This window comes from Chiloscyllium plagiosum, unplaced genomic scaffold, assembly GCF_037043375.1.
Source record: "Chiloscyllium plagiosum isolate Xiang-an unplaced genomic scaffold, Cpla_swu_hap1 HiC_scaffold_32, whole genome shotgun sequence".
NCBI lineage: Eukaryota > Metazoa > Chordata > Chondrichthyes > Orectolobiformes > Hemiscylliidae > Chiloscyllium > Chiloscyllium plagiosum.
Window position 1 is genome coordinate 5775052 of NW_028270170.1, and position 27610 is coordinate 5802661.

Consider the following 27610-nt stretch of genomic DNA (forward strand, 5'->3'; position numbering starts at 1 on the left):
TGGCACTCCACTGGTCACAGGCCTCCAGTCTGAAAAACAACCCTCAACCACCACCCTCTGTCTTCTACCTTTGAGCCAGTTCTGTTTCCAAATGGCTAGTTCTTCCTTTATTCCATGAGATCTAACCTTGCTAATCAGTCTCCCATGGGGAACCTTGTCAAACGCCATACTGAAGTCCATATAGATCACATCTACTGCTCTGCCCTCATCAATGTTGTTACTTCTTCAAAAAAATTAATCAAGTTTGTGAGACATGATTTCCCATGCACAAAGCCATGTTGACTGTCCCTAATCAGTCCTTGCCTTTCCAAAGACGTGTACATCCTAATAATGAAGTGGTAAGTTTTGATCAGCATGGATTCAATGAGTCCTTCAAGTGCCTTTTTGTGTGCAGTCGACCTCTATGACTCCTCTCTCATGCATGATGGGGGAAAGCAATTCCCTGGTTACTCCAGTTGTCACTTTGTTTCCAGACTCTGGATGCCAAAGATTTCCTTTGAACCGAGATCACAACTTCACTCATTAATACGTCAACTTTCTGTCACCCTCCACCCCCCCGGCCGCGCTGCCTCTCCACGACTTGACAGCCGGGAAGCCCCACCCCTACCGCCGAAAGGGGCGAGGCTGTGGTACAATACCGAAAGTTTATTGGTCCATAAAGACATCAATCGGCATTATCCCCACCGTCACTTCCGCTAGCTGTCGGGGTTGACGCGCTATAAAAGGCTGCCCGGTTGTCAGGACGCCATTTTGTCAGCTGTCGGTTGTTTGGTTTAGTTGTGGGTTGGTTGCTAAAAGTTTGTCTTTATTTCTATTGGGTTTGAAAAACGTATTTTTTTGTTGTTTTTGTTCGTATTTTCGTGTGTGTGTTCCTTTTGTTTGCGTTTGTTAAAATGAGTGACACGGAAGACTTGACTGATGAGGAGAGGGTGAGTAGAAATGGTGCAATGAAGAGTCTAGGTTTGCAGCGCAGCCGCTTGAGGATTTCACATTCTAGGGTTTCTTTGATCTCTTAAAATCTTATCCGTAAATAATTCCTATTTTATTCCAGACAAGGCCCTAGGTATGAAGTAGGTTTATTGTCATTGTATGACTATGGAGGCGCATATCTTAAAAATTACTATATACTCGCTTCATTTTTAAGAAGATGAATTAGCTTTTTTTCGAAAACAAAATTCATCTCTTTCCCCAATCCTCACTCCCTTTCGCTGCAATATTTTATTTCTAGCCTCAAATGAAAGCAGACGGTAGGTTTATTTATTATTGTCAGCCATCTTTGCAAGGTGCCTTTAATTCTGCTTTCAAGGCACCAACTTCTGTAATTTTTAGTTCCTAAGAAAGATTTTTTGAAGTTTTTTTGCAGTTTCCAGTGCTTGGGAGTTTAGGAACTCGGCTTGATGTTTGTCATTGCTGCCTTCCTGATGGCTAGTTTGATATTACTGTATCTGATTCAGATAAGAAATTTCTGATTTAGATTACAGATTTACATTGAGTTAGCTGATGTCAGTTAGGAGTTGGGTCACCCAAATTGGCCAAGGTACCCCAACCCTGAGGAAGGGTTATAACTGAAATATTGACTTCTCCACCTTCTGATATTGGCAGGCTTGCTGTGTTCTTTCAGCCTCCTTGTCTACCTTGGTAGATGACGTAGGTATGAGAACAGACAGCCAGAGTCTGATCTGATCCTGATGCCTGCCCAGTCATCCTGTTAGTGCAGATACATCACTAATGAGTGAATTTAATTGATGTTTTCACTGAATGCACTGCTTTTCAAGTAGTGTTGTGATTGTTTACTATTCCCTTTGTCATGTTATATTTTCTAGAGTGACACATTTGTGAAAGAGTATATTGTAGTTGTCTGTAATTCCCAGTAAAATGATATTTGGTGCTAATCCTTGTTTGAAATTATGGTTCTGTTATGGCTGTTTGGATAGGCTGGAAGTGTTGCATTTCTGAGGCTCCTATTGTGTTTAAAGAATTTTCAAGGATCAGGCTCGCAGGAAAGTAGTCTGACACAGAACAGGAGAAAAGAACTAAGAGACGAGTTTGCTAGAATGAGTACTTTATTCCCCGCAGCGTTGCCTCAACCAGGTCTCGTACTTACAACGGGTCTGGTTTATACTCACTCTACGTGTTACCGGAACTGGGAGCCGTCAGTTCTCGTAGAGCGGTTGCCAACAACCCACGCTCGGCGGTTAAACGTAACCCGGAGCAGACTCTACCGAACTGGGGACTTTCCCAGCTTATATACTCTTTCGAGATCTAAACATTCATGCGAACAACAGGGCAAGACTAAGCAACACCTTCCATTCCGGTAACATATTCATGCGAACAACAGGGCAAGACTAAGCAACACCTTCCATTCCGGTAACATATTCATAATAAGCTTCACACATGTATTGGGACATAATTTTAACCCTTTCACCACATATTGTAACACACTTTTTAAATATTTTTTGGTTTTATTTGGAAAGTTCTCAGTGAAGACTGAGTGAACCACTGTCAGTCATACGTCCATTTATTGAAAGTTGGTTTGTTAGCATTGCCCTCGATTAGATAAGTCATAGCAATTATAAAAAAGTCTCCCAAGGTGGTGCATCTTATGATTTCTTTTCACGCTACAGGGTGTTAGTGAGCTATGTGAAGTAAAATATGTAGCCCAACATTTCTAACATAACTAGTTTGTTTCCTCCCCTGTGCTTTTTTCAGTATATTGTATTTAGGACTTCTAATTTTAAAATATCAAGATCAGTAATACATAATAGTGTAATATGCATAAGCTATAGCTTGCAAATCGTAGTTTATTACACTTCCATGTTGAGGACAGTGACTTATTTCATTTTCATGTTTGCTGCTTAAAAGTATTAAGGGAAATCTGCAAATGTGATTCTAAACCCTGCAGACCTGAAGTGACCTAGACCTGATCAGTTCTTTAAGTTAGCAACAAGGGAATTACAATTGGTACAATAGTCCTTGCTCCTGCCTGCCACCCAGCAACTGCCACTGGAAATGCACACGTCCACTGAAATTGAGATCTCCTTTTTTAGGAGAGTGACACTTTACAGTGAAAATAAAAATATTTTTAATTTTTAAAAACACTTCTAGTCATTTTTGTTTCATGAATTGTGTTGCTAATAAGGTCAACGGTTTGTGCCTGTCCCTATTTGCCTTTGCAAAAAAAATGGTGAGCTGCATTCTTGTACCATGGAATAGAATAGTTAAAAATGTTAAGGAGAAAACTACCAACTGGGACCCCAGCCCAAGAACCAATTATAGGACCAAGTTTGTGATGTGCTTTCATAGCACAGATGTTGGATTAAAATTGTTTTGATTACTTTTGTACTTCAAACTTAATGAACAATTGAAAAAAAATTAAACATTTCTAATCAAAACCAATTTGCAATGAAAATCAAGTTGCAGACATGTCATGAAACAGATGTAAAAAATACATACGTATAAACTTAAATAATGTTAGAAGACATTTTGTAGGATAATGGGATGAGTTAGAAGTTCCAAGTTTTATTCCCGAATACTTGTCCATGTGCTCAATCTTGTGATATTGAGCTATCTAAAAGAGGAGGATCATGTGATTCCTATTCTAGGATCTGAAAATTTATCAACACAAAATACTAATCTCTTATGCCATGGCATTTCCTGTTTCCTTTTTGAATTCTGACCTCCCAACTATCAATGGTACATTAGTACTTCAAAAAGGGTTAGTTGGTCTTATTTGAACAAAAGGTCTATTTAGTTTATCTCTGTGGCAGCCATAATCTTTTTGCCTAAACTTATAATGGTCTTTCCAGCTTGGTACCACCAGTTAGTGTTAACTTCCATTGAGTCATCATCGAGTGAACTGCCATATCTTAATCCATTTAACTGGTGCAGTCAACTGTTTTAGTTGTTCAACATTTTTATTCTTTCAAACCAATTTATAGGGTCCAACAATGCTTGTATAGGCTTTAGAGAAAGAATTTTATTATTTTATGCTGGATCAAAGCATTGAGGAAGAATATACAGTTTTTGGAGGGGTTCCAGAGGAAGTTTATAAACATGATCTTGGGGATGAGCTTGTCTTATAAGGAATGGTTGAGGGCTCTGGGTCTGTACTCAGTGGAGTTTAGAAGGATGAGATCAGTTTTTACTGAAACTCTCTCAAAATACTGGGAGGCCTTGATAAAGTGGAAATGATATTTTCACTAGTAAAAATCAAGACCAAGAACACAGCCTCAGTAAAGACACAACCTTTTAGTACTGAGATGAGAGGAATTTCTTCAGCCATTGGTGAATCTGTGGAACTCGTGGCCTGCAAAACTTTGTGGCAAATCATTCTGTACTTAAGACAGACATATAGGTTCTTGTTTAGTAATTGAATCAAAGGTTACAGGGAGAAGGCAGAAGAATGGGGTTGAGAAACATATTGGCCAGAATTGTATGCCAGAGGGCGCACAATGGGCTGAATGGCCTAATTCTGCTCCTATATCTATATAGTTAGGGAGTTCACAGAATATGTATGCATTGTATGTAGCTAGCTCAGATCTTCAGTGTTTTGTGCAAACATTTCCAGGAAGGCATCTTTGCTTTCATGAAGAACTATTGCAATCCAGATTGCTTGGATAGAATGAAAGTAACCATAAAAATAGATGTTTAACTTGTGTGAAATCTGCAATCTTAGATTACCATGTGCCTGCTGACCTTGTCCTTTTAGGTGGTAGATGGATATTGGAAGTTGCTGCCTAAGGAGTTTTGGTGAGTTGCTGCATAGATGGTTCATTCTGTAGTTATCGTGTGCCTGGGGTGAAGGGAGTGTGTTGAACATGATGCATTGTGCTCATCAACATAACCCTTAATTTAACGAGCAATTGAATTTTGACATCTATCAATAGAATCTCAGCTTTGAGGGAAGCTATCATGAGAATTTACTAGTGATATTTTTGAAAACTAAAGCACCTTCAATCTCTGAACAATGTGCTTAGAAATTTTGCCATTAAAGTCAACTATGCAGTTTCAAGTACGTTGTCACATGATTAACATTTTCAGATTTTGAAATTCCAGTTTTAAGCACTTGGGAGGCATCTCCTGAACTGTTTTCTCAGGAAGCTATTACAGGATAATCTGTAGATTTTAGGCCTTTTTTAAAAATTAAGTTTGATTTCAGATTATAGTAATTATATTTCAAATGAACAAGATGGATATCTGTATACATCACTGAAATGTAGTTATCAATACATAAGATCTAACAAAACTAATCATAAATGTTAGAATGTTCACAATATGCTGAGGTGCCTATACCACAGGTTTACAAAGCCTGGATGGACCATGATTAGAGTACATACTTGGAGGGATGGTATTGGTCTTCAAGCAATGGAACAAGAATGTAACTGGCTTAAATTTTGAAAAGCTCTAACATAAATCAGGCTTAAATTCTGAAATATAGGTTACAGGTGATTTGATTCAAATTAAGATTTTTAAAGGCATTGGTAGAGTCGATAGCAAGAAATATGTTATGCTGAGAGTCTAGGATAAGTGAATATAACCTTGAAATGAATGTCACACTTTTCAAGAGACCTTAAATAACATTTTCATCAAAGGTTGCAGAAGTGTGAAACATCTTCCCATAAACTGTAGATATGTACATCCCATAGATATAGTTTAAATAATAATTGAAATCCAAGGTGGATACATTATTGATAGCCAAAGGTTTTATGGGATGTGAAGCCAAAGCAATTAAGATATAGGTGAGCCTTAATCTTTGAACAGCAGAATAGTCCTTTGACTGATCTACTTCTGTCCCTGTCTTAATGCATTTTGATTTATTGAACATTGGGACTGGAGAGGCAAGACCTGGGACTGAAGCAGTGCTGAATAGAAATTATTATTGAAGTGCAGAGCCCTCTGTGAAATTGAGAAAAAGACCAGCTGACATAATCAACATGTTAAATGATTTTGGCATGGTTTCATAGTCATGAATGTCTACTGTGTATATTAACTCTTCTTGCATTGTTTTAGGTTTTACTTCTGGACTGTACCATTGAATCATATGAAAGAATGTAAAAGCTTGTTCCGAAGATAACCTATCTAATAGCATTACCAATCTTCCAAAGCCCTTATTGATTTTTGAGATATTCTAGTGTGTGAGAACACTGAGATTGATACACTAACAAAAATGCTATTCAAGAACACTAGTCAAATCCTAAACTATTTTTTTGTCAAGAAACAGTTTTGTAATTACCAATTATTTACACCTAAGTTATGCTGCTTAATTTTTCTTAAAGGAGCCAGTTAATTTATCCCACTAAATCAGGCGCCTCACTAACTGAGTGAATTAATTAACTTTTCTTGACAGTTGTCCAAAGTCTGAAAAAAACTCAGACTGACATTTGGTTATTCAGTGTAAAATAATAATTAGTGCTTAAAAGTAAACATTTTAAGTATATACGTAGTAGTTGGTAAAGGAGAGGTTGCAAAGACAGTTCACTTATCTCACAGTAAATCAATATTAACTGCTTTCCGATTAGGAAGTTGTGATTAGTGCTTAAGTTGATAGAAATCGGAGAAATGCATTTTGGTTTCGACTCATTAATTAGCTGGCAAAGTTAGAGCATTAAATAGTAAGCCTAATGACTAGATTATAAAGTCTCTGTTGTGGTTGCAATCTCATTAAGCTATATCTCATGAAGTGGTGACTACTTTTTTATGGGGAGTACAAAGTTAAAAATCTCACAACCACCTGATGAAGGAGCAGCGCTCCGAAAGCTAGTGCTTCTAATTAAACCTGTTGGACTATAACCTGGAGCTGTGATTTTTAACTTTGTACATCCCAGTCCAACACCAGCATCTCCAAATCACAAATCATTTTTGAGGAGATAGTGTTAGCCTCTTGAACAAAGTTAATCATGAACCCCCCCCCCCCCCCATCCTTAAAGTGACCACCCATTTCTTCTGGATCCTCTGCTCCTGGACAGATTCACTGGTGCTGGTACCTGGTTTTGGCTTTTTTGGTTTGACTTTGAAACCTGGATGTCTTGATGGTATGTGATTGTATTTAGCTGACAACTTAAAAATCTTCCCTTCCTGGGATCTTTTTCTGGAGATAATGTTTTGGATTTTACAGATCGCTTTCTGCATATACCAGGCAGAGAATCTGTGCACCTAACACACAATTTGACCTAACCTAACAATCACTGTAGTGTCAAAGCACCAACTTTGCAGAGAAATGTTAATTCTAATAATCAGTGATATTTTTGAGTTTGGCTCTCTGGTGTTACTTTCCTCAGCCTTGTTGACTTCCAAATCAAAAAACACCAGAATCTAACAATGCCAGATCAGTCATTTAACTACACCACATCCTCCTCCTCTCCCCTCCCCCCCCGCCCCCGCCCCAAACAGAGTCCTTTCTCTCAAAAGGATTAAATATGGGTTCAAAAGAGACCTAGTTTCTGCACCCCACCCCCCAGCCATTTTAGCATTAGCATTTTTCTTTCCTAAAATCACTGATTATTAACTCTTTGAGAACACTTGCAAGATTCTTAGAATTTCTCTTATAGTTGCATGATTGACTTGGTGCCACTGTTTCTAATTGATCAATTTAGAAGTGCTGTCCTAATCCTAAAGTGGTTGTCCTATTTTAAATTACCCATGTTTCAGTTTGAGAAATTGTGACAATGCAGAGATTTGTGATTATTAAAATCATGAACATTCCAGAGTGAGAAGTTCTTGGGACTTGTGATACAGAATAATACAGTAAAAGAGAATGCTGATCTCTATAGTCCCATATGCTGCCCTTGGTTCCCAATCAGTTTGTGTACGTAATGGGAAGTAAAAGCTGGTTTATTCCATTGTATTTTTTGATATTTTTCTTTGTGCTCATTCGGTTTGAGGCAGGGATGTTAGTATAGGGAAATAAAACCGTTTTCTCATAGTCACTCAAACAGCTTTTACTTTACAACTGTAGCAGTGTTGCAGAATGATTTTGCTTTGTCCTGGCAGTGAAATTATAATGTACATAGGAGTCTTGGTCAAATTTGACTTCAATGTGAAACAGTGCTACAGTTGTAGTGTAAGTGCAGTCTTGACCTCAATAAGAGTTTGAATTTTTAAAAAATTGTTGGAATGATTTAATTTCATAAAGAAGCCCTTAAAGCAGTAAGAGGAGGAGGCTATTAACATATCAGCTAGATGTTGAAATTAATCTTACATCAAATTAAAGGATAGTGTGATCATGTTACCCATTTGTAATGTATTCTGTAGGGTATTAAAACCTGTGGAAATAAAATGGATGATCAGTATGGTTCCTTAAATTTTTAGTTGCAGTGCTTCTTAAACAAAAGGTGTACTACACAGCTTTTGTTAAAGCCGCAAGTTACTTCACTAGAGTGCTTCATTTTGTCATGAGCCAAAAAACATCCATGCTATCCCTGATTTCTAGAAAATAAAAGTTAATTTGCTTATCCTTAGCCTAATAAACAATTCAAAAACCAAAATCATAAAAATTGACGGAGCAAGTTTAATGGGAAATTAAGATTTACACGTTTTAATCTGAACCCATATACCTCATCATGCTGAATATTCTTTTTCCATTAAGGTTAATATACATGAAGAAGGTGGAATAATGGAAGATAATCAAGATAATGACTATACACACAAGTATTGCAGATCAGTCAAATAAATTTGAAGCTGAAATGAGAGCGAAGAATGGTCAGATAGAAGAGCATGCATGGTGTAAGGCATTAAGTGGTTTGGAAGGTGAAGAATACTCGGTGTGAGAAAACTGAAAAATGAAGAATGAAGAAAAGAAAAAAAGTAAAAGCAAGTGAAGTAAATTTAAAAGAAGGTGTCTGGAGAAAAGATACCTAGGCCAAGTAATGTATATAGTCTATTTGTGTCTGTATGCTACAGTTGTAGTATAAATTGCATGCTAAAATTAATAATCAGATGGATTTGTAGAAAAAAATGGTACAAATGATTTTAGGGAAATTTTAACATTCTAGCTAGGTTAATTGGGGTTTGGGTTATTAGGGAGGTGGTTGAGGAGAAATTAAGTGTTGTAGTTGAGAATAAGATATTTGCCTGATTAGGCTGGAGTTGGAGTTTTACATGTTTTCTGCATGCTAATAAAATGTTCCAATGCTCTAGAATGGAAGGTCAACATCACGATCACGGAGCAGGAGTACAGCTGAACGTGCCAAGTCCAGAAGTCGATCTGAGTCTCGTTCTATATCAAGGGCATCAAACCTGTCAGGATCACGGACATCATTCTCTAGATCACGATCAAGGTCCAGGTCGCGGTGAGTGAAAGTGCAACAGAAGTACTTGTATACCTTTTAAGTGCGTATAATGAAAATTTCTGAATTAGTGTGAAGTTTACAATCTTAGAATTTGCATGTCTTTTAATTCAGTCTGTCATCTATCTAGGTGTAATGTTAAGCCTATATTTTTGCTACTGACCTTATAAAAGGCAGAATACATAGCAAGTTGACTATCACACTGGACAAATGGACTAGGGAATAAGGCACTTCCTGAGATTGAAATTGGCAAAGGGTGTGTGGTATTCTGCAAGGAATTTTGCTTCACTGTGTGGTTCATGTGTGGGATGAACTTCTGCAGGAAGTGCTGGATGCAGGTACAGTTACAATGTTAAGACATTTAGAAATGTACATGAGTAAGAAATGTTTGGAGGGATATGGGCCAATCGCAAGCAGTGGAACTGATTTAATTTTGAATTGTGATTGGCATGCACTGTTTGGACCAAAGGATCTGTTTCCTTGCTATATGATTCTAATGGTGGGAGAACGATTCATAATTCATATATACTATTTGAACTCTTAAATACAACTTAATTTCTGGGTGACTTCAAATAACAGGGTAATGTGAATTAGTCTTACCTTGCTCCTTTCTTCCTCTTCCACCTACCAAAGGAATGTCTTCACAACAAGATAGTGTTCAAGGTAGTAGACAAAAAACAGGAAGTAGGCAAAATTGGCCATGAGCCTGATCTTCTAACTAAGCTACATCAATCCACACTTCATACAAATCCCTAGATTTCTTTAGTATACAAAAATATCTAATCTCCAACTTGAATATACTCTTGTAATCTGTGGTAGAGAATGTCAAAAGTATTGAATCCTCTTGGATGGCAATTTCTTATCTGAGCCCAAGGGTGGGCAGTCCCATAAGATTTTAAACAAGTTATTTACTCCCCAGCTGTGGAAAACAAGATACTTGCATCTCTCTTTTCAAACCATTTAAGAATTTTGTATGCATCAATGAGGTTTATCTATTCTGCCATTCAATTGAGTTGAGACTAGAATTTAAACTTAGATCTGTGAGGGAATGCTGTTGTCACCAATTTTCTCCACACCAGTTTATTTTCACTAAAATAAGATATTTAAGAATTTAAACCTTTAATGTAATTGTGTTTATTCATTTTCTTACACCCTTGATTTTATATTCAGTTGACATTTTTAATGCTTCAAATGTTGATTCGCTCTTTCCCTTGCCATTCTTTAGAAGGTCTAGATGATTAAGGTAAACATCCTTTCAATATCTTTCTGATAGTTAACATTCGACACGTGAACCTGAAGCCTGAGTCCCATCGGATATATCCGCCTGATGCTGTCCTTGGGTGACATGCAAACTAGTTTTCTTCATGATCAAAACCGGAGGGCAATTGTTGCACAATTACTGTTGCTCCACATTGAATCAGTTAACTTAGCTCAGATTCAAAACTGGAATCTTGTCCATTTAATTCAGTTGCACATATAGAAGCTTTCTGGCATTAGAAGAAAAACTGTTCTTAATCACTTTAAAGCCACCAATCTTGTTAATAACTTACTTTCCAAGCTTTCTTTTGATAACGTAATAAAAACAGCATGTTTTAAATCTGTTTTAAGCTTGTTTTAAAATGTATGATATTTCATTGTGAATTTTGATTCAAACTTAGTCTGTAGCAAATGCCTCCTGTTTAGGAACAGCGCTATGACTGTTTGTAGCTCCCAAACCACTAATTCACTGTACTGTGACTTGCACAACACATTACACAGATTAATAAATAGTACTCCACAGAAATAACCCCAACCAATCAGTGATTGTGTTCCATTTGCGCCCCCATTTGTCTTTCCTACTTGACGTGAGATTGACAGCCCTTGATGTTACGCCCTCATTTGACTAAGCATGGCATCGAGGAGACCTAGCAAAACCGGATTCTGGCTTAGTGGTGCTGGAAGAGCACAGCAGTTCAGGCAGCATCCAAGGAGCTTCGAATCTGGTTTCCAGCATCTGCAGTCATTGTTTTTACCTAGCAAAACTGGAACCAATGAGATTCATTGGGAAAACCCTCCACTGTTTAGTCATACCTGGCACGGTTGTGGAAGGTGGTTGTGGTTGTTGATCGGTCATCTCTGCTCCAGAGCAACTCTACAGGAGTTCCTCAGGATAGGTTCTGAGGCCGTCAATTTCAGCTACTTCATTATTAACCTTCCCTCTATTGTAAGGTCAAAAATGGGGATGTTCACTGAAGATTGTCTACTGTTCAGCACCAACTCTCAACTCAGGCACTGAACAGGAAACATTCAAGCTCCGTAAATGCCAGGTTATTACTGTGTCTCCAAGAAGAGACCATTTTAACTATCACTCCTTGACCTTCAATGGCGTTATCATCTTTAAATTCCCCACTATCAAGATGCTGCAAGTTACCGTTATCAGAACCTGAAAACACTATATAAATTCATTGGCAATAAGAGCAAGTCAGAGGCTAAAAATACTGCAGCAAGTAATTCTCACCCCCCCTCCCCCACCAATAAAAAATTCATGAGACCCTATCAACCATGTGCAAGGCACATGATAGTAGTGTGATGGAATGTTCCCCACTGGCCTGGAAAAGTGCAGTGCCAACAATACTTCAGCTTGACATCATTCAGGACAGAGCCCACTTGATCTCACCACATCCACACTCACCAGCAGCATTGAGTACTATTTACAAGATGCAGTGCAGAAATTTTTGCCAAAGATCCTTAGACTGCAAATTTAAAACTGATGACCGCTTCCATCTAAAAGGACATGGGCACAATACATGGAAACACCGCTACCTGTAAGTTCCCCTCTAAGACACTTGCTGTCTTAACTTGGAAATATATTGGCTTTTCCTTCACTTTACTGAGTGAAAATCCTGGAAGTCCCTCCTTAACAGCAATGTGGATCTACCTACAGTACACAGCAACAGTTCAAGACTGCTCAATACCACTTCAAGGGCATCTAGGGACAGGAGATAAATGCTGGTCAGCCAGATATGCCCAAATAAAATCTCTCGCTCTCTGGTCTGAGTTTCCAATAAATGCTTCTGTACTATTTGCCTAAACTGCAATCTGGTGATGAGTTGTACATTCTCTCTCTAAACCCAATATGTTCCTTGCTCAGTGCTGCATTACTTGTAGGGGCTAGATTAGTGTGGTGCTGGAAAAGCGGGCAGATCAGATGCTGCCTGACCTGCTGTGCTTTTCCAGCACCACTCTAATCTAGACTGATTTCCAGCATCTGCAGTCCTCACTTTTGCCTAGCTGCGTTACTTGTAGACTTATGTTGTAAGCTAATGAGGGAAACTCTTCAACCTCATTCTAGTTTACAATCACGAGCTGTCTGTGAAAATGAGGTCTATTCTTGCATTTAAAGTAAGAATTGCATTAATATAGTGTCTTGCACACAGCCTTGTTACTTTAATGCACTGTGTAGCCAATGCACTATCCTTAAGTGTAGTCACTACTATAATGTATGAAATAAATGTTAATCCATTATATAAGCAACTCTAATAGAACATCTATTATTTTAACAGGTCATGCTCTCGACGTCGCTCCAAATACTATTCAAGATCTAGATCTCACACTCGGTCCTACAGGAGGAGGCACAGGAGCCGATCCTACTCGCCTGTGTACAGACGGCGGCGAAGCAACAGCCATTCTCCTATATCGAGAAGACGACGTCATATTGGAAACAGGGTCAGTATATATTGTCACTGTTTTTAAACAATCTGTAAAGTGTAAATTGCAGGAAAGTTGCTGTTTAGAAATTCATTTCTCAACCAATAAACATGGATCTTGAGTGCTGCATCATTGTCTCTCAGCAACACAATTGTACAGGAGCAGGTTACAACAATATATTGTTGTAGGTTAGCAATTCAAGATCTCATTTATCTGTGGTCCTAACTATGTAGTTTGGACCTCCAACAGAATAAGAGAAATTCATTAGATCGCCTATCAATCAGGCTATATCTTGAGTCAGCTATAGGAGAAAATGTGGTCCCAGATCACTTATTCCTTAAGTCTCTACTTATACCTTTTTTAAGGAAAGACATAAGATACAAATTTTGACTTGTGGAGCCATGACCAGAAATAGAGCTGTATATCAGTGACCAGTCAGTGCCATGAAAGATGTGCAGCAAACCACAGTCCTTGACAATTTAAATGTCTTTCAGCTAGTTTTCTGCTGTAGTGCAAGACCTTTGACTTGGTTGGATATATAAATTTAGTGCTGTTCCGCTTTGACACTTTCATATGATTGTATTTTGCTGTTGATTAGTTTTTTAAAGCCAATTTGCACCATGTGTAGACTCTTAATGAATGGGACAGAAGCCTCTCTTTAATGTCTTCTAATGTTGATTCACCACAGATTACTGATAGGTGCACAAAGAGGGAGGGAGGTTAGTGAATTGAGATTCAAAATTCAAATTTGTGGCAAGGATTGTGCATATCCTTCCAAAGTTCCTAAAACTGAATTACTGGAATGAATGTTGGTACCCTTATTAGACCACTTGAGTAATGTGGCAAATACTTACTGATGTCTGATGGTAGAACATTGCTCCAGCAAGCACAATTCCTTTAGGAGTTGTAAGAATTGCAGGAGACTGTGAAAGAGAGAATTCCTTGCTTTTTCTATAGTGTAAAACAGACTTGGGGGTTCCGGTACATAATTCTTTGAGATTTGTCATAGGGTGGTTAAGAAGGTGTTAACGCACTTGCTTTCATTGCTCAGACATTTCAGAATAGGAATTGGGATATCATGTTGAGCTTGTAAAGGACGCAGGTGAGGCCTCTTCCAGAGTACTGTGCAGTTCTAGTCACCATGTTATAGGAAGCATATTATGAAGACGGAGAGAGTTTCGAAAAAATCTACCAGAATGTTGCCAGGAATGGAAGGTTTGAGTGATGAAAATAGGCTGGATAGGCTGGGAGAAAGTGAGGACTGCAGATGCTGGAGACCAGGGTTGACAAGTGTGGTGCTGGAAAAGCGCAGCAGGCCAGGCAGCATCTGAGGCAGGAGAAAATCGATGTTTCGGGCATAAGCCCTTCAGGAATTAGGCTGGTGTGCCAAGCGGGCTGAGATAAAAGGTGGGGGGGGGGCAAGAGAGAATTTGGGGGAGGGGTGCTGGGAATACGATAGGTGGAAGGAGGTGAGGGTGATACCCCGGTGAGGGCGGAGAGGTCGGGAAGAAGATTGCAGGTGAAGAGGACGGTGCTGAATCTGGGGGTTGGGACTGAAATAAGGTTGGGGGAGGGAAATGAGGAAGCTGGAGAAATCTACACTCATCCCGTGTGGTTGGAGGGTTCCTAGGTGGAAGATGAGATGCTCTTCCTCCAGGCGTCATGTGGCCAGGGTCTGGCGATGGAGGAGGCCAAGGACCTGCGTGTCCTTGGCGGAGTAGAAGGGGGAGTTAGTGTTCAGCCACGGGGCGGTTGGGTTGGTTGGTGTGGGTGTCCCAGAGGTGTTCCCTGAAACGTTCCGCAAGTAGAGGAGACCACATCGGGTGCAGTGGATACAGTAAATGATGTGTGTGGTGGTGCAGGTGAATTTGAGATGGATATGGAAGGATCCATTGGGGCCTTGGAGGGAGGTGCGTGGAGAGGTATGGGCGCAAGTTTTTCACTTGCAGTTGCAGGGGAAGGTGCTGGGAGTGGGGGTGTGGACCTGACGAGGGAGTCGCGGAGGGAATGGTCTCTCCGGAACGCTGATAGGGGTGGGGTCTGTTTGGAGGTAGTGGAAATGACGGAGGATGATACGATGTATCCGGAGGTTGGTGGAAGGTGAGGACCAGTGGGGTTCTGTCCTGGTGGCGATTGGCGGGGCGGGGTTCAAGGTCGGAGGTGCGGGAAGTGGCAGAGATGCGGTGGAGAGCATCATCGACCACGTCGGAGGGAAAGTTGCAGTCTTTGAAGAAGGAGACCATTTGAGTTGTTCGGTAGTGGAGTTGGTCCTCCTGGGAGCAGATGCGGCGGAGGCGAAGGAATTGTGAATATGGGATGGCGTTTTTACAGGGGGCAGGGTGGGAGGAGGTGTAATCGAGGTAACAGTCGGTCGGTTTGTAGTAAATGTCTGTGTTGAGTCGGTCGCCCGATATAGAAATGTAGGGTGTAGGAAGGGGAGGGAGTAGTCTGAGATGGTCCAGGTAAATTTGAGGTTGGGGTGGAAGGTGTTAAAGTGGGTGAACTGTTCAACCTCGTGGGAGCATGAGGTAGCGGCAATACAATCATCGATGTAGCGGAGGAAAAGGTAGGGGTGGTGCCAGTGTAGCTGCGGAAGATGGACTGTTCCACATATCTGACGAAGAGACAGGCATAACTGGGGCCCATGGCTACTCCTTTGTTTTGGGAAGTGGGAGGATTGAAAGGAGAAGTTGAGTGAGGATCAGTTCAGTCAGTTGAAGGAGGGTGTCAGTGGAAGGGTACTGGTTGGGTCGGTGGGAGAGGAAGAAGTGGAGGGCTTGGGGGCCTTCGTGATGGCGGATGGAAGTGTATAGGAACTGGATGTCCATCGTGAAGATAAGGCATTGGGGGCTGGGGAAGTGAAAATCATGGAGGAGGTGGGTGGTGTCCCGAATGTAGGTGGAGAGTTCTTGGACTAAGGGTGACAGGACAGTGTTGAGGTATGCGGAAATGTTTTCGGATAGGCTGGGACCTTTTTCACTGGAGCATTGAAAATGAGAGGTGTCCTTTTAGAGGTTTAGAAAATCAATAGGGGCATAGATAAGGGGAATAACAAAGGCCTTTCCCTAAGATTTGGGGGTGGGGGAAATTCAAAACTAGGGCCTTTTTTAAGGTGAGTGGAACAAGATTTTAAAAGGACATGGGGAGCAACATTTTATACAGTGGTAAATGTGTAGAATGAACTGCCAGAGGAAGTGGTGGATGCAGGTACAGTTACAACGTCCAAAAGACAATTTGGATGAACTCATGAATAGGAAAGGGGTTTGGAAGGATATGGGCCAACTGCAGGCAGGTGGGTCTAGTTTAGTTTGGGAGCAAGGTTGGCATGGTTGGACCAAAGGGTCTCTTTCTGTGCTGCATGACTCTATTCAACAACTGTAGGTTTATCAAACTTATTCTTAAGCTGTTCTTTTCACTGCTTTGATTTTATTCATGAGCAATAATTTTGATTGTGGTTTAAAATTTAAAACCAGCTTCTGAAAAGAGACAACCTGATATAATGGAAAACAAACTCCAACTTAGGTGGAAGGTGCTTTCTGTTAATTTTACCATTGTGTACGCAATGATACGGATTATATTTTGGGTCAGGTATCTAAATTCAACCTTAATGTTAATGTGCCACATTGCAGATGAAACCAAAAGTCAGAGGCTTATTGTTCTGTAGATGGCCTTGTAGCTGAAAGGAGACGTGAATATCTCCAAGCTAGTAAACATTTCATTATCCACAATTTCAGATGCATTTACAGAGGGAGCATTTTATATTTTAAATGTTAATGTCATTATTCTCCCATGAAATGAAATCTGAATGCTGTAATTGATCTGTTGTTTTGGTTTCATTTCTAGAGCAATCCAAACCCTAATAATTGCCTAGGTGTGTTTGGCCTGAGCTTGTACACCACCGAACGGGAACTACGTGAAGTATTTTCCCGATATGGACCACTTGCTGGAATCAATGTTGTCTATGATCAACGGACAGGAAGATCAAGAGGATTTGCTTTTGTCTACTTTGAAAATGTTGAAGACTCTAAAGAAGTATGTTTGAATAACAGTCTGTTGTACCCATTAGGGGAAATCTGTGTTTTTGTTACCACTGTTCAGTCAGAAATAACAAATTCTTGCTTTGCTGACAATCCAATCTGACATGTAATTTCTGTCCTAAATGCAGTCCCATCAGAAAGTTAAATATGTTGCCTTTCCCTTGGTTTTGCTGTGAATAGGATAGTTAAATCTGGTACACAATTGATAACCTTGAAAGAGCAATAAATATCAGATCTATTGCTACAATTTGTTTACAACCTCGAGGTAAACCAACTTGTATATTTAACAATTAGTCAAAACTTCCTTTTCCTGTTTTTCTACTTTCCACAAATAATTTAAAATAGGATAACATCAAGTAACTGGCGCTCCAGTATATGGAAATCTTGCTGTGACGGAGATTAATTGGTAGCAGAACTATTTTTAAGAAAAAAAATTTTAAGTATTCCACTTTTTCCGTCCTTTGCTTAAGACATGCTTGAAGTACATTTCCACTGGTGACTACAGTTCTTCACCCAAGTGACTTCTCCCTGTCTTAAACAAAGATTTAGTTGGGTTATAGTGTGCCACAGCTGAACCTCAGTGGAACACTACTCCCTATAATTTGAGTCCATTGGTACCACACGGTTCTTTTTAAAGGTAAGTGCACACTTATGTACACATGTATCTTAAAGGGAATATCGGTTGTGTGCAACGTATTTGTTGTGCAAATCAGTATATTAGATTGTTGTGTGGCCATAAACTCATCCAGCTTAATGGGAGCTTTGCCCTTCAGGCTAACTATAGTGGTTCTGTCTGTGACAGAAGTGACTTTGAAATGATAATTTTAATGGTAGTCTTCGTAATGTATTTAAGTTTGCTAATACAAATCTAGATGGAAAAGTAAGCCATGGAGAGGACACATGATGTAAAGAGGTTGTGGGTAGCGAGGTGGATAATGGATTATGATATAGGGGAAGGGTGAGGTTATTCACTTTGGTTGTAATATGAAAGTGGATTTTTTCTGAAGATGTGAAACTTCTACATGATCAAAGAGACTTGGGTTACTCATGCAAGATATGCAGAAAGTTAGCATTCAGCTACAGCAAGTAATTAGGAAGGTGAGGAATTAAGCCTTTATAATTTGGTACAGCGCTAAGTAATATCCTTGCCTGGCTGAACATCATGTAAGTTGTACAGCCACTTAGTCAAAAATTACTAAAGTTATTTATTCAGAACCTTTTTTTGGCATTGATCAACCACAGCTTTCCCTAACTAACCTCTTACTGTGTTTATAAAGGACTTTTTGAATTTGCTACTGATCTGTTGCCTTTTTTGTCCTTCCTTTAGATCTTTTGTTTACTTCCAAGATATCCTAGTTCTCTTTTATTGACAGATCTTTCCAGTAGAAAACGAATTTCATTCCTGAAATAGACAATAAACGAGCTAAAATAGGAAATTGGAGATTGGTATCAGCAACGAAAGTGTGTTGGAGATATTTGAGACCAAACTTTAACAATCCAAATTTGATATGTTATTCATTTTCCAAGAAAAGAGGAGGAAAAATTGGAACTACAGACTAGTTTGCTTGACAGTGATTGTTGGGAAAAGCTGGAATCTTCTGTTAATGCGAGGATTAGATGAGGTAATCTTGGTAATGCATTTAGAAAAGCATAGTATGACTAAAACAAGTCAACATTAACTAAAGGAAAATCCTGCTTGACAAACTTGAAGTTTTTTTCAGGTTGTAACAAGTGAAAAGGAGAAATCAACAGATGTAATGTACTTAGAATTTCAAAAGGCATTCATTAGGGTCCCGCAGAAGGTTAATAGGCAAGATGAAGATTCATGGAGTTGGAGATGATACACTGGCAAGGATGGACAATTGTTCAGTGAACAAAGTGTGGGCATGAAATGTGCAAGATCCTAATGGAGTGTCACGGGGCAGAATGTGGTAGACATGGCACAAAAGCAGCTAAGAGGCAAATCATTTAGGACTGCGATGAGGAGAAATTTTTTCATCCTAAGGGTTGTGAATCTTGGAAATTTTGACTTGTAGGATTATGCAGTCTCTATCACTAAATGCATTTAAGGGCGGGCTAGTCATATTTGTGGTCTCTAATCATGGGAAATGGGGAGTGGGCAAAAAAAGAGACATTAAAACCCAAGATCAGCCAGTTTTATATTGAATGGCAAAGCATGCTGATTGGGCTGTATGATCTACTTTTTTTCTTTCTGCTGTTAACCATGTATTAAGCTTCCTTTTATCTTATTTTGAGTTCTGTCTTCAGTCATTCAAGAAGCTCTAGATGTGGTTGCCCTTTCTTTCTACTTTTTGGAATGTCTCAGGAAAAATGGAAATGCAGAGCCTTGGTAGGAAAGTCAGAATTGCAGTCTGTCTTTAGTGAGGGGCTGGGAAGTATTCAACTTAAAAGGCACTTGGATGTCTTTGTTAACATGTTACTGAAAGTTTAGTGTAGGTAAGCAATTAAGGCAATGGCAGGTTGGCCTTAAGAGGGTTTGAGTAAAGAAGATATCTCTAATTATAGAATCTGAGAGCCCATGCTTGGAGTATAGTGGGTAGTTTTGGTCATAAGGAAAGATATAAATGCCATAGAGTGCAATGAAGGTTTATCAAACACTTTTTGGGATGGAGCATTCTTCTGAGGAAAGGTTTACTTTTGACAGTTTATATTAGGATAATTGAAGACTGTCTCATTACTCTGTAGTTCACGCAACTTCTCATAATTTGTTTGCAAGTTTGCTGCACTATCTAGATAACTCAGTAATATGTCAAACAGCTCCTCTAGTCCTTAATTCAAACTACAGACCGTCTTTTGCCCTTCAACTACATCAGTGATGTTTGTCCTTTAGCGTCATGGTTGTTTCATGGAATAGTATATATCGATTTTAGAAAAAGTGATACTCATTTGAATGTGCAAAATTCTTCTAGGAATCAACAGAGTGGATATAGAAAGGATGCTTCCCTAGCTGGGAGATATGGAGCCAGAGATGCAGTCTCAATACATTTTGAATTAAGATGAGAAATGTCTTCTCTGGATGATAGATCTATGAAGTCCTCTCTGTAGGGCTGTAGAAATTCTGTTGGGTTTGTTCAAGATTGAGACCGATTTCTATAAAAAGCATCAAGGAATACTGGGATAGTGCAGGAAAATGATGTTGAAGTAGAAATACAGCAGCATCTCATTGAATGGAGGTTTGGGCTTAAAGGGCTGAAGGCTTACTATATTTCTTACATTTAATTATGTCTATTCTGTGCCCACATCTTTTCAAAGGTCTCCATTATTCAGTTAGTTTTGCTTACTGATTTTTGGTTCAAAGGTTGGCTCTTGACTGGTAAAGACTTCTTACACTTGATTGCACAATATATTATGCTAAATGTCCTAAACCTGATAGTACAATCACTTTTCCAAATGTTATCCCATCCAACATTCCATTTGTGTCCCACTTTATTCACCAGAGCTAGATCTGACACAGCTCCCTGAATTAGAGCTTGAAATACAAGACCAAGAAGTTATGTATGCATTTAATTTCCTCTGTGCTCTTTACATTGTTACTTTTGGCAGTTTATATTAGGATAATTGAAGATTGTCTCGCTACTCATAGTTATTACATCTTTCATAATTAGGTGACCAATACATCAAACAGCTTCTCTATTTCTTAATTCGAACCACAAACTGTCTTGCCTTTGGCCCTTCAGCTGTTTTAGTGATGTTTGTCCTCTTGTGTTGTGATTGTTTCATGTAGCAAAGTTGCCAATCCCCCCCCCCCCCCCATCTTTTCAGAACTTTGAAAACATAGATGTTATGCTATATTTAAGCCAGGTCATAAATGGCAAAATCATTATGCCTAAATATGCCCAGATATAATTGGGGATGTGCATTTAAGATGAGGGGGAAGTTCAAAATATGCAAGGTGTGGAGGGATATAGACCAACAGCGGACAGAAGGGATTAGTTTAATTTAGCATCACGTTCTGCAAACTTCATGGGCCGAAGGGCTTGTTCCTGTGCTGTGCTACTATGTTCTATGTTTACTGTTGAGTCAATTCCTGAAATTATGGTGAAACTCATTAAAAGGTTAATTTAAAATGCCGTAATTTGATTTTGAGCAGTTTAATAAATTAAAAATTTTGCAGCATTGCACTCTTGCTGACCTAGGTGAGGAAACTCTATAAGGTTGATTGTTTTAACATTAGATTTAATAATACAAAGATGCTAAATGTAGGCATCATAAAAGCAGCTTGTAGCAAGTTGGGTCTGTAATGTACAACAGTCGGATTAGAGTAAGTACATTTTGAATGCCCAACCTTCATGAAATACTGAACACCGATTAAATAGGCTTTTATTCTCAAACTAAAAGCTGGGGGCTAACTATTTGTTGTAGCAGGTTCTACGTCAATGTTACCTGCCTGGCCAAACAGGAAGGCCTAAAAATGGTGTGAAGTGCAAATGTTCCTCCATCGCGCATAGGTAAATGTTTAACCCTGTCGAATTAATGCAACGGCCTGGAATATACTTCCCATTTAGGCAAAAACAGCCTTGCAAACGGTTTGTAAAGAATTTGAAATTGATGCGATTGGTCCAAGCTTTTAAATATTTGTCATAACCGTTGCAAATCTAGTACACGTGATCGCCGGAGCGAGAGTCTGATTGGAGGGAGGTTCGCCTGGATTGTTGCAAAGTGGAGCTTTGATTGGATAGCGTGGCTGAATTTTATTTGTTAGTGGTGCGCGTGCAGCTCTTTGTAACCATTCCAGATCGCGGCGGATGCTTGGGCTGAGGTGGCGTGGCTCGCCCTCTAGAGAGGACAAACAGCAAAGCACTGACCGAGCATCTCACAATAGCTAGATAGCTATCTGTTGCACATGTTGAGTGTCGATTGAGTTTTTCTGTAAGGTGTTGTCCAGTTCTCCTCGAGTCTTCGTGCTTTAAATTTCACATATGAGCAGCAGTTGGCTTCATAAACTCTTAACCAAGTTTGGAATTTGTTAATATAAAATACAAATTGCACCTAGAGTAGTTGGTCTGTGGGGTGGAGGGAGTGAATTGCGGCAATTTGCACTTGTGCAATGACGCGTAACTAATTTGCTGAGATTATCAACCTTTTTTATAACCGGACAAAGATGAATCGTTTTCAAGCGAAGACAGGAAAGAAACAAGCGGAAACCGAGAAGCAAGTAGCAGGCCATGTGGTTTTAGAGGAAAGCATTGAAAGGCGAGTTTTGGTTTTTTAAAAATCTGGTTCTGAAAAGGACCCAGATTTTCATCAAGTTACGTATATAGCAGGTCTTTCCCTTTGATAAGGGACAAATAGGTGTTAAGATTTTGGTAGATTCACTTTTTTAAATGTCACCATCTTATTGGAAAATATTGATCGAGATATTTGATGTCAGAAGAAAATATCCACGTAAACAAAAAGTAGTGGTTTATTTTTCTGGTGTCTGATTTTGGAACATTGTAGTTGGCAACATTTTCAGCATTTCCGTTTTTTAACTCTTTGTGGATAGATTGCTAAACCGTTTCAATCCGACTGATGGCAATCGAGACTTCCATATCTAATCAGAAGTATATATTTAGGTGACTGGATGATTTCTTAAATGTGAGACCAGCATTTTAAAGTTCAAACTCAGTAAACCTTCTAATACAGTAGGTAAAATATAAAATTCCAGATTAGACTCGGTCTGCTGTACTGCTTGTTTTGCATAATTTGAAATTGCTTATTTTTGGAAGTAGAGGTAGACCTCCGTGATCAGCCTTTTTGTAATGTAAGTGGTATTTGAAACTCCAGCCTGGTTTGCATTAATTTCTGATGTGTAAACAATAAACTTTAAAGTTGCTGAATGTATTTTATTTCTCCCACCTCTTCTCCACCCTTTCCCTTAATTTTTATGGGAAAGAGCAGTCTGGTTTAATTAAACTGTTCCTGGTTTTTCACTTCGAGTAAATAAATGACCTTATTCTTAAATTTCCATTTTGTGAAGTCCCTTTGTGTCAATATAGTTCAGCAAATTTTATATTTTACAACTGGACTAATAGTGAAACTGAAGTCTGTTTTGTGTATAAAAAATATTATTTGGGCCATTGTAGCTCATGTAAGTTTGATAGCTTTCTAAAGTGAAATTGTTATTTTACTTTTGCACTTCATCTGTGCTTTAAACATTTTGTTTATTGTTCATCCTAACTGATTAGAAATATATTAGCTGCAGATCAGTTGCATTCACAGCGCCCTATCTATACTACCACATGCAGTTGCAGTTCTCTGACAAGATAATTTGAGTGTGGTGCTAAAAAGACAGGTCAGGCAGCATCTGAGGAACAGGAGAATCGACGTTTCGGGCATAAACCCTTCAGGAATGAAGATAATTTGCCAGTTCAGAATATCACTCCCAGTAGTTAAAATGCAAAATTAGAGATTCTACACACTATTGAATTGACTGCAAATAAATGTGTGAATTGGCCAGCCTGAGCATTTTTTAATTGGATGTGACAGCAGTGAAGTTAAGCCATGTGGGCATCAGTTTCAAGTATAGTACTAGGAAAGCATTTCACATGCACATTTATTTCTATTCATATTGCCTTATAAACACATCGTAATCTAAAGCTCAAGACAAATTATCTTTGCGGAAGTTATAAATATTTCATTTAGTTGGAATTTACACTTTTTGCAAGCCACAAATAATGGCATTCAGTTGTTTTTTTTCCCCTTCAGGCAAAAGAACGTGCTAATGGAATGGAGCTTGATGGCCGACGCATTAGGGTAGATTACTCCATTACAAAAAGACCCCACACTCCAACTCCAGGGATCTACATGGGCAGGCCAACAACGTGAGCTCAGTTTTTCATAAAATATATTTTTGCACAGTACTTTTCTTATTTTGCATTTATTGAATTGGGTATGTGCCCCCATTTTTTGACATTTTTCAGCAGTGTTGGTTCTTCTCATTACAATGACTATTACAGTGACCGATATGATGATCGGGATTACAGCTACAGGTAATGTTTGATTATATTGGATTTGGTTATTTCATGGATAGTACCACAAATTTTTAACTATTCTGACTGACCTTTCTACTGCATCCACCTAAATTCCCTTTCTCAGTTGATTCCCTTACCATCTTTAAAAATCTGTCTCTTTGCCAATACTTTTGACAGCAATCTCCCAACCCTTCTAATTAACTGATTCCTAGTACCCAACAATTTATCTCATCAGTAAAGATCCACATTGAAAGTGCTGTTTATATGCATGTTCAAGCAAATATTGATTTGAAGGGAATGTGGGAATTGGACTGCTATATTGTCCAACTGTCAACTATTTTTGACTTCTCTGTCTGGACTGTAATTCTCATGCTATTCCTCCCAATCTTCTAGCCTCTATTCTCAGCAAATCAAAACCTTTATGGGCAGCAGCGTTTAGAATTTAATCCTTTGCTACAATCCTGCTTTCTGTTCTTGTGCTTTCTACCATTCTTTCTTTAAAACTGTCCTCAAAGCTAACTCTTTAACAAAGCATTTTAGACATCTATATAATTATCTACCTCTGATTTGAACAAATGTTGGTTATTGTACTTTAAAACATTAGCCACACTTTTTACCACACCCTGTACTTTGGAAATTGTCACTGACCTGTATTGCTTTTGATCTGCAATATCTCAATTTGAAAGTTTTCATACTTCATGGCACTCTTCCTTTAGCTTTGAAATTCTGCTGGAGCACTTGTTTGGTGTCTAATTTGTTCTCTTTTTTTCCCCCACCATGAGAAGCAGTGTCTTTGGCTCTGAGGCTCCACAGTCCAGAAATTCCCATCCTGCAAATTCTTCCCTGTTTCCTTTAAATGCCTCATGTAACAGCTCTTATCAATTCTTTGACCCTCTCCTAATTTCTCTTTATTTGGATTGATTGCTGTTTTAGTTTGGTACAATAGAATCTGGGCCTGAATCTGCATTAAAAGCAAGCATCTTATAAATGCAAGTTGAAGTTGCTCATGGTGGCTTATTCTTTCAAAAAGAACTTTAATGCAATATGATACCATGTATGTTGGTTTTAACCTTGTGATAATTAAGTGAACTTCTGGGTGCATGTTAAATTATGCACACAAACCTTCACACACCTTTGCACTATTTTAACTTGGAAATAAGTACTTAACTGCAATCAAATCAGGCCTGTGGATGTTCTTTGTAATTGCTGAATTATCCTGTATGAAAAAAGTCACATGCACACCATTAAAGATCATTTAGCATAATTGTATTGTCACTATGCAGTAATTAATATCTTTAAACTTTGAGCTAAAATGGATGTGGGTAGTTTTGTTTGAAGCTTTGCTGTCTTTTGCATTTGGTATGTATGAAATTGTGCTGATCATAATTAAATTCCTAGCTGTATTTTAGGTTTCTTATAATGTTTGCATCTTTCCTAGGAAACGTTCTCCTTCACCCTATTACAGAAGATACAGATCTCGATCTCGTTCTTACACACCCCGTAAGTGTTGCCACCTATGATTTCTTCCTACCTTAAGTTGTTTTCTAATCCACAGATTTTGATGTCATGTTTATTTTATTTTTGCAGGTCGCTACTGATGGCACTTACCAAGTATTTCCTACCAGTTTAAGATGGATGGGAACTTTTTCAAACCTACAGGGAGTTTTTTAAACTGAAATGAGAATTATTGGGCATTGTAGTGCTTTTTTAAAACACTTTTTAATTATTTTAAGCAAAGCCCTATAATCCGAAGTAGTCTCTCGTTTTAAGATTTAGTTTTCTGATGCCTCACTGAATTGTTTTGCTTTCATGGTGAGTGGGAGTCTGTCTTTTTAATGGGAGACCTACAGCAGTATTGTGTTGCGTTAAATGTTATTGCAGTCATATAATTTTTGGTACCTATGTACTTTGGGATATTAAGCAAGGTGTCATGACTTTTTGTGCACATTGTTTAATTTGGCATACTTTATAAGGAAAGATTCAGTTGTAAAGCTGCTTTATGGAAGAAGTAATGACATGCAATAAATGTCTTAGACACAGAATGTATGACCTGATTTCCTTATGCTGAATAGGTGGCTGTGGTGTTGCAGCTTGCTGAAAGTGCCAGTATGGCATTTGTGCAAGACAAACCTGTCATGCAATCTTCATACCATTCGCTGTTCAGTTGATCAACAGTGGACAGAATGGAGAGGAGTTATCATAATGTGTTGAAATATTTTGTATAAATTTCAAATGTCTAATCCAAAATGTCTGGCTGCACCTCCCCAACCCTTCACCGGTCTGTAGTTTTTGTCCAAATAGCTGAGTGCCTTAGACCAAGAAGGTCCCAGAGTAAATATCTTCTGTAGACTTGAGCTGGGGTGAAAATTTAAATAACTCCTTAATGTCACTAGTTTAAAGGTTGTGTGGTAATGGGATGGGAAATCTGCAAAAGACTTTCCTCCTGTCTATCCAGCATCCTCAGCTGGAGTCTCTGGTGTTGAGGTTTGGGATGAAAGGAACCGGACTTGGATGAATTTGTAATAACCCACCTGTCAATGGCAACTTGGGAAAGCATTGGGTATCTGTCATGGAGAAGAAGGGAAAGAATTAGCAAGAGCTGCAAATGAAACTGCATGATTAAATGATTTCATACAGTATTGAAAAAGAATGGGAAAATTAAGCAATCATTTATTTTGACTTTAAATGTAAGAATCGAATGTTTGAGACAAATCATTAGATGTAGATTGGTGATATAGAATAAAAATTTAAGGCTCTGACATTGCTTGCTTGAAAAGATATTTTAAAATACTTAAGGTACTATACATTACCTGTTAAGATGATTCCACTTTTGGAAGTATCCAAAATTTGATGTCTCATTCATAAATCCAAGGAAGGAATTATGAAGCTGCTTGCTTAGTGGATAATATGTGAAACTTACTACCACACAGCAGTCAAGTGATTGACAAAAGTACTTTTTAAAAGGGAGCTAGATAAGTATAAATGTGATATGGTAGTAGGGGAAATGTCATGTGAAGTATGAATGAATGCTGTAGGCCATTTAGATCAAATTGTTTTTATTTTGTACATGTTTTTAAAAACTTGACATTTACTCCTGTGGATCTAATAAGAAAAAAAACATTGAAAAGCTTTAATTTGGCAACCCAAGTCCAATATTTTTTATCAGAAGATGTGACTGTCACTTTGTTTAGAATGCAAACTTTTAGTGTTAATGTTATCTGTCACCAACATGGCATGTGACATTTATAAGGTGATTGTTGACTTCTGTCCAAAAGTCATAATGTGTATTACTTTACCTGTATGTGCTGATCTTTAAGACATGAAGATCAGATGAATTTATAGGCATGTTTTGATCTACAGTGCGTTAAAACTTTGGCTCAAGAAATCCACTGACACAAGCTAACCTACTCAATAAGAGTCTGCAGCTTAGGACAACTGAAAAGTATGATTTCATGAATGATTGAAGTGTATAATTGTTACTAATGTTTTTCACCTTTTTAAATAACCTATTTGTACTGTGCTATGAACAGATTCTTTGCCAGGGTTCAATTTTCTTCCTCTGTCCTGGTTGGAAAGTATGTGTCTCTTAATGATTTGTAAAACTAAAGCTGAAATTATGGAACATGCA

The 27610-nt window shown here is 38.6% G+C and overlaps 1 protein-coding gene across 4 annotated transcripts; it reads left to right on the forward strand.

The window, feature by feature from the left end:
* Positions 1–747: 747 nt before the first annotated feature.
* On the forward strand, positions 748–27610 carry LOC122539758 (transformer-2 protein homolog alpha-like). Of its 4 annotated transcripts, none has more exons than XM_043674800.2 (8): positions 748–929; positions 9136–9287; positions 12827–12989; positions 16815–17003; positions 23717–23832; positions 23968–24000; positions 25421–25482; positions 25570–27610. In XM_043674800.2, the coding sequence occupies exons 1-8, from the start codon at positions 894–896 to the stop codon at positions 25578–25580; spliced, it is 762 nt and encodes a 253-aa protein (XP_043530735.1). In that variant the 5' UTR covers positions 748–893; the 3' UTR covers positions 25581–27610. The 4 variants fall into 4 exon arrangements, with proteins under 4 accessions (XP_043530735.1, XP_043530733.1, XP_043530734.1 ...); XM_043674798.2 differs by having other exon boundaries at positions 749–929; positions 23932–24000; XM_043674799.2 differs by having other exon boundaries at positions 749–929; positions 23935–24000.

Bases quoted from the DNA above. Each gene is read 5' to 3' on its own strand.
- LOC122539758 (XM_043674798.2), top strand. From the start codon at position 894: ATGAGTGACACGGAAGACTTGACTGATGAGGAGAGG. The intron at 9,288-12,826 runs GTGAGTGAAAGT...TTATTTTAACAG, and splicing joins CGATCAAGGTCCAGGTCGCG to GTCATGCTCTCGACGTCGCT. The intron at 12,990-16,814 runs GTCAGTATATAT...TTTCATTTCTAG, and splicing joins GACGTCATATTGGAAACAGG to AGCAATCCAAACCCTAATAA.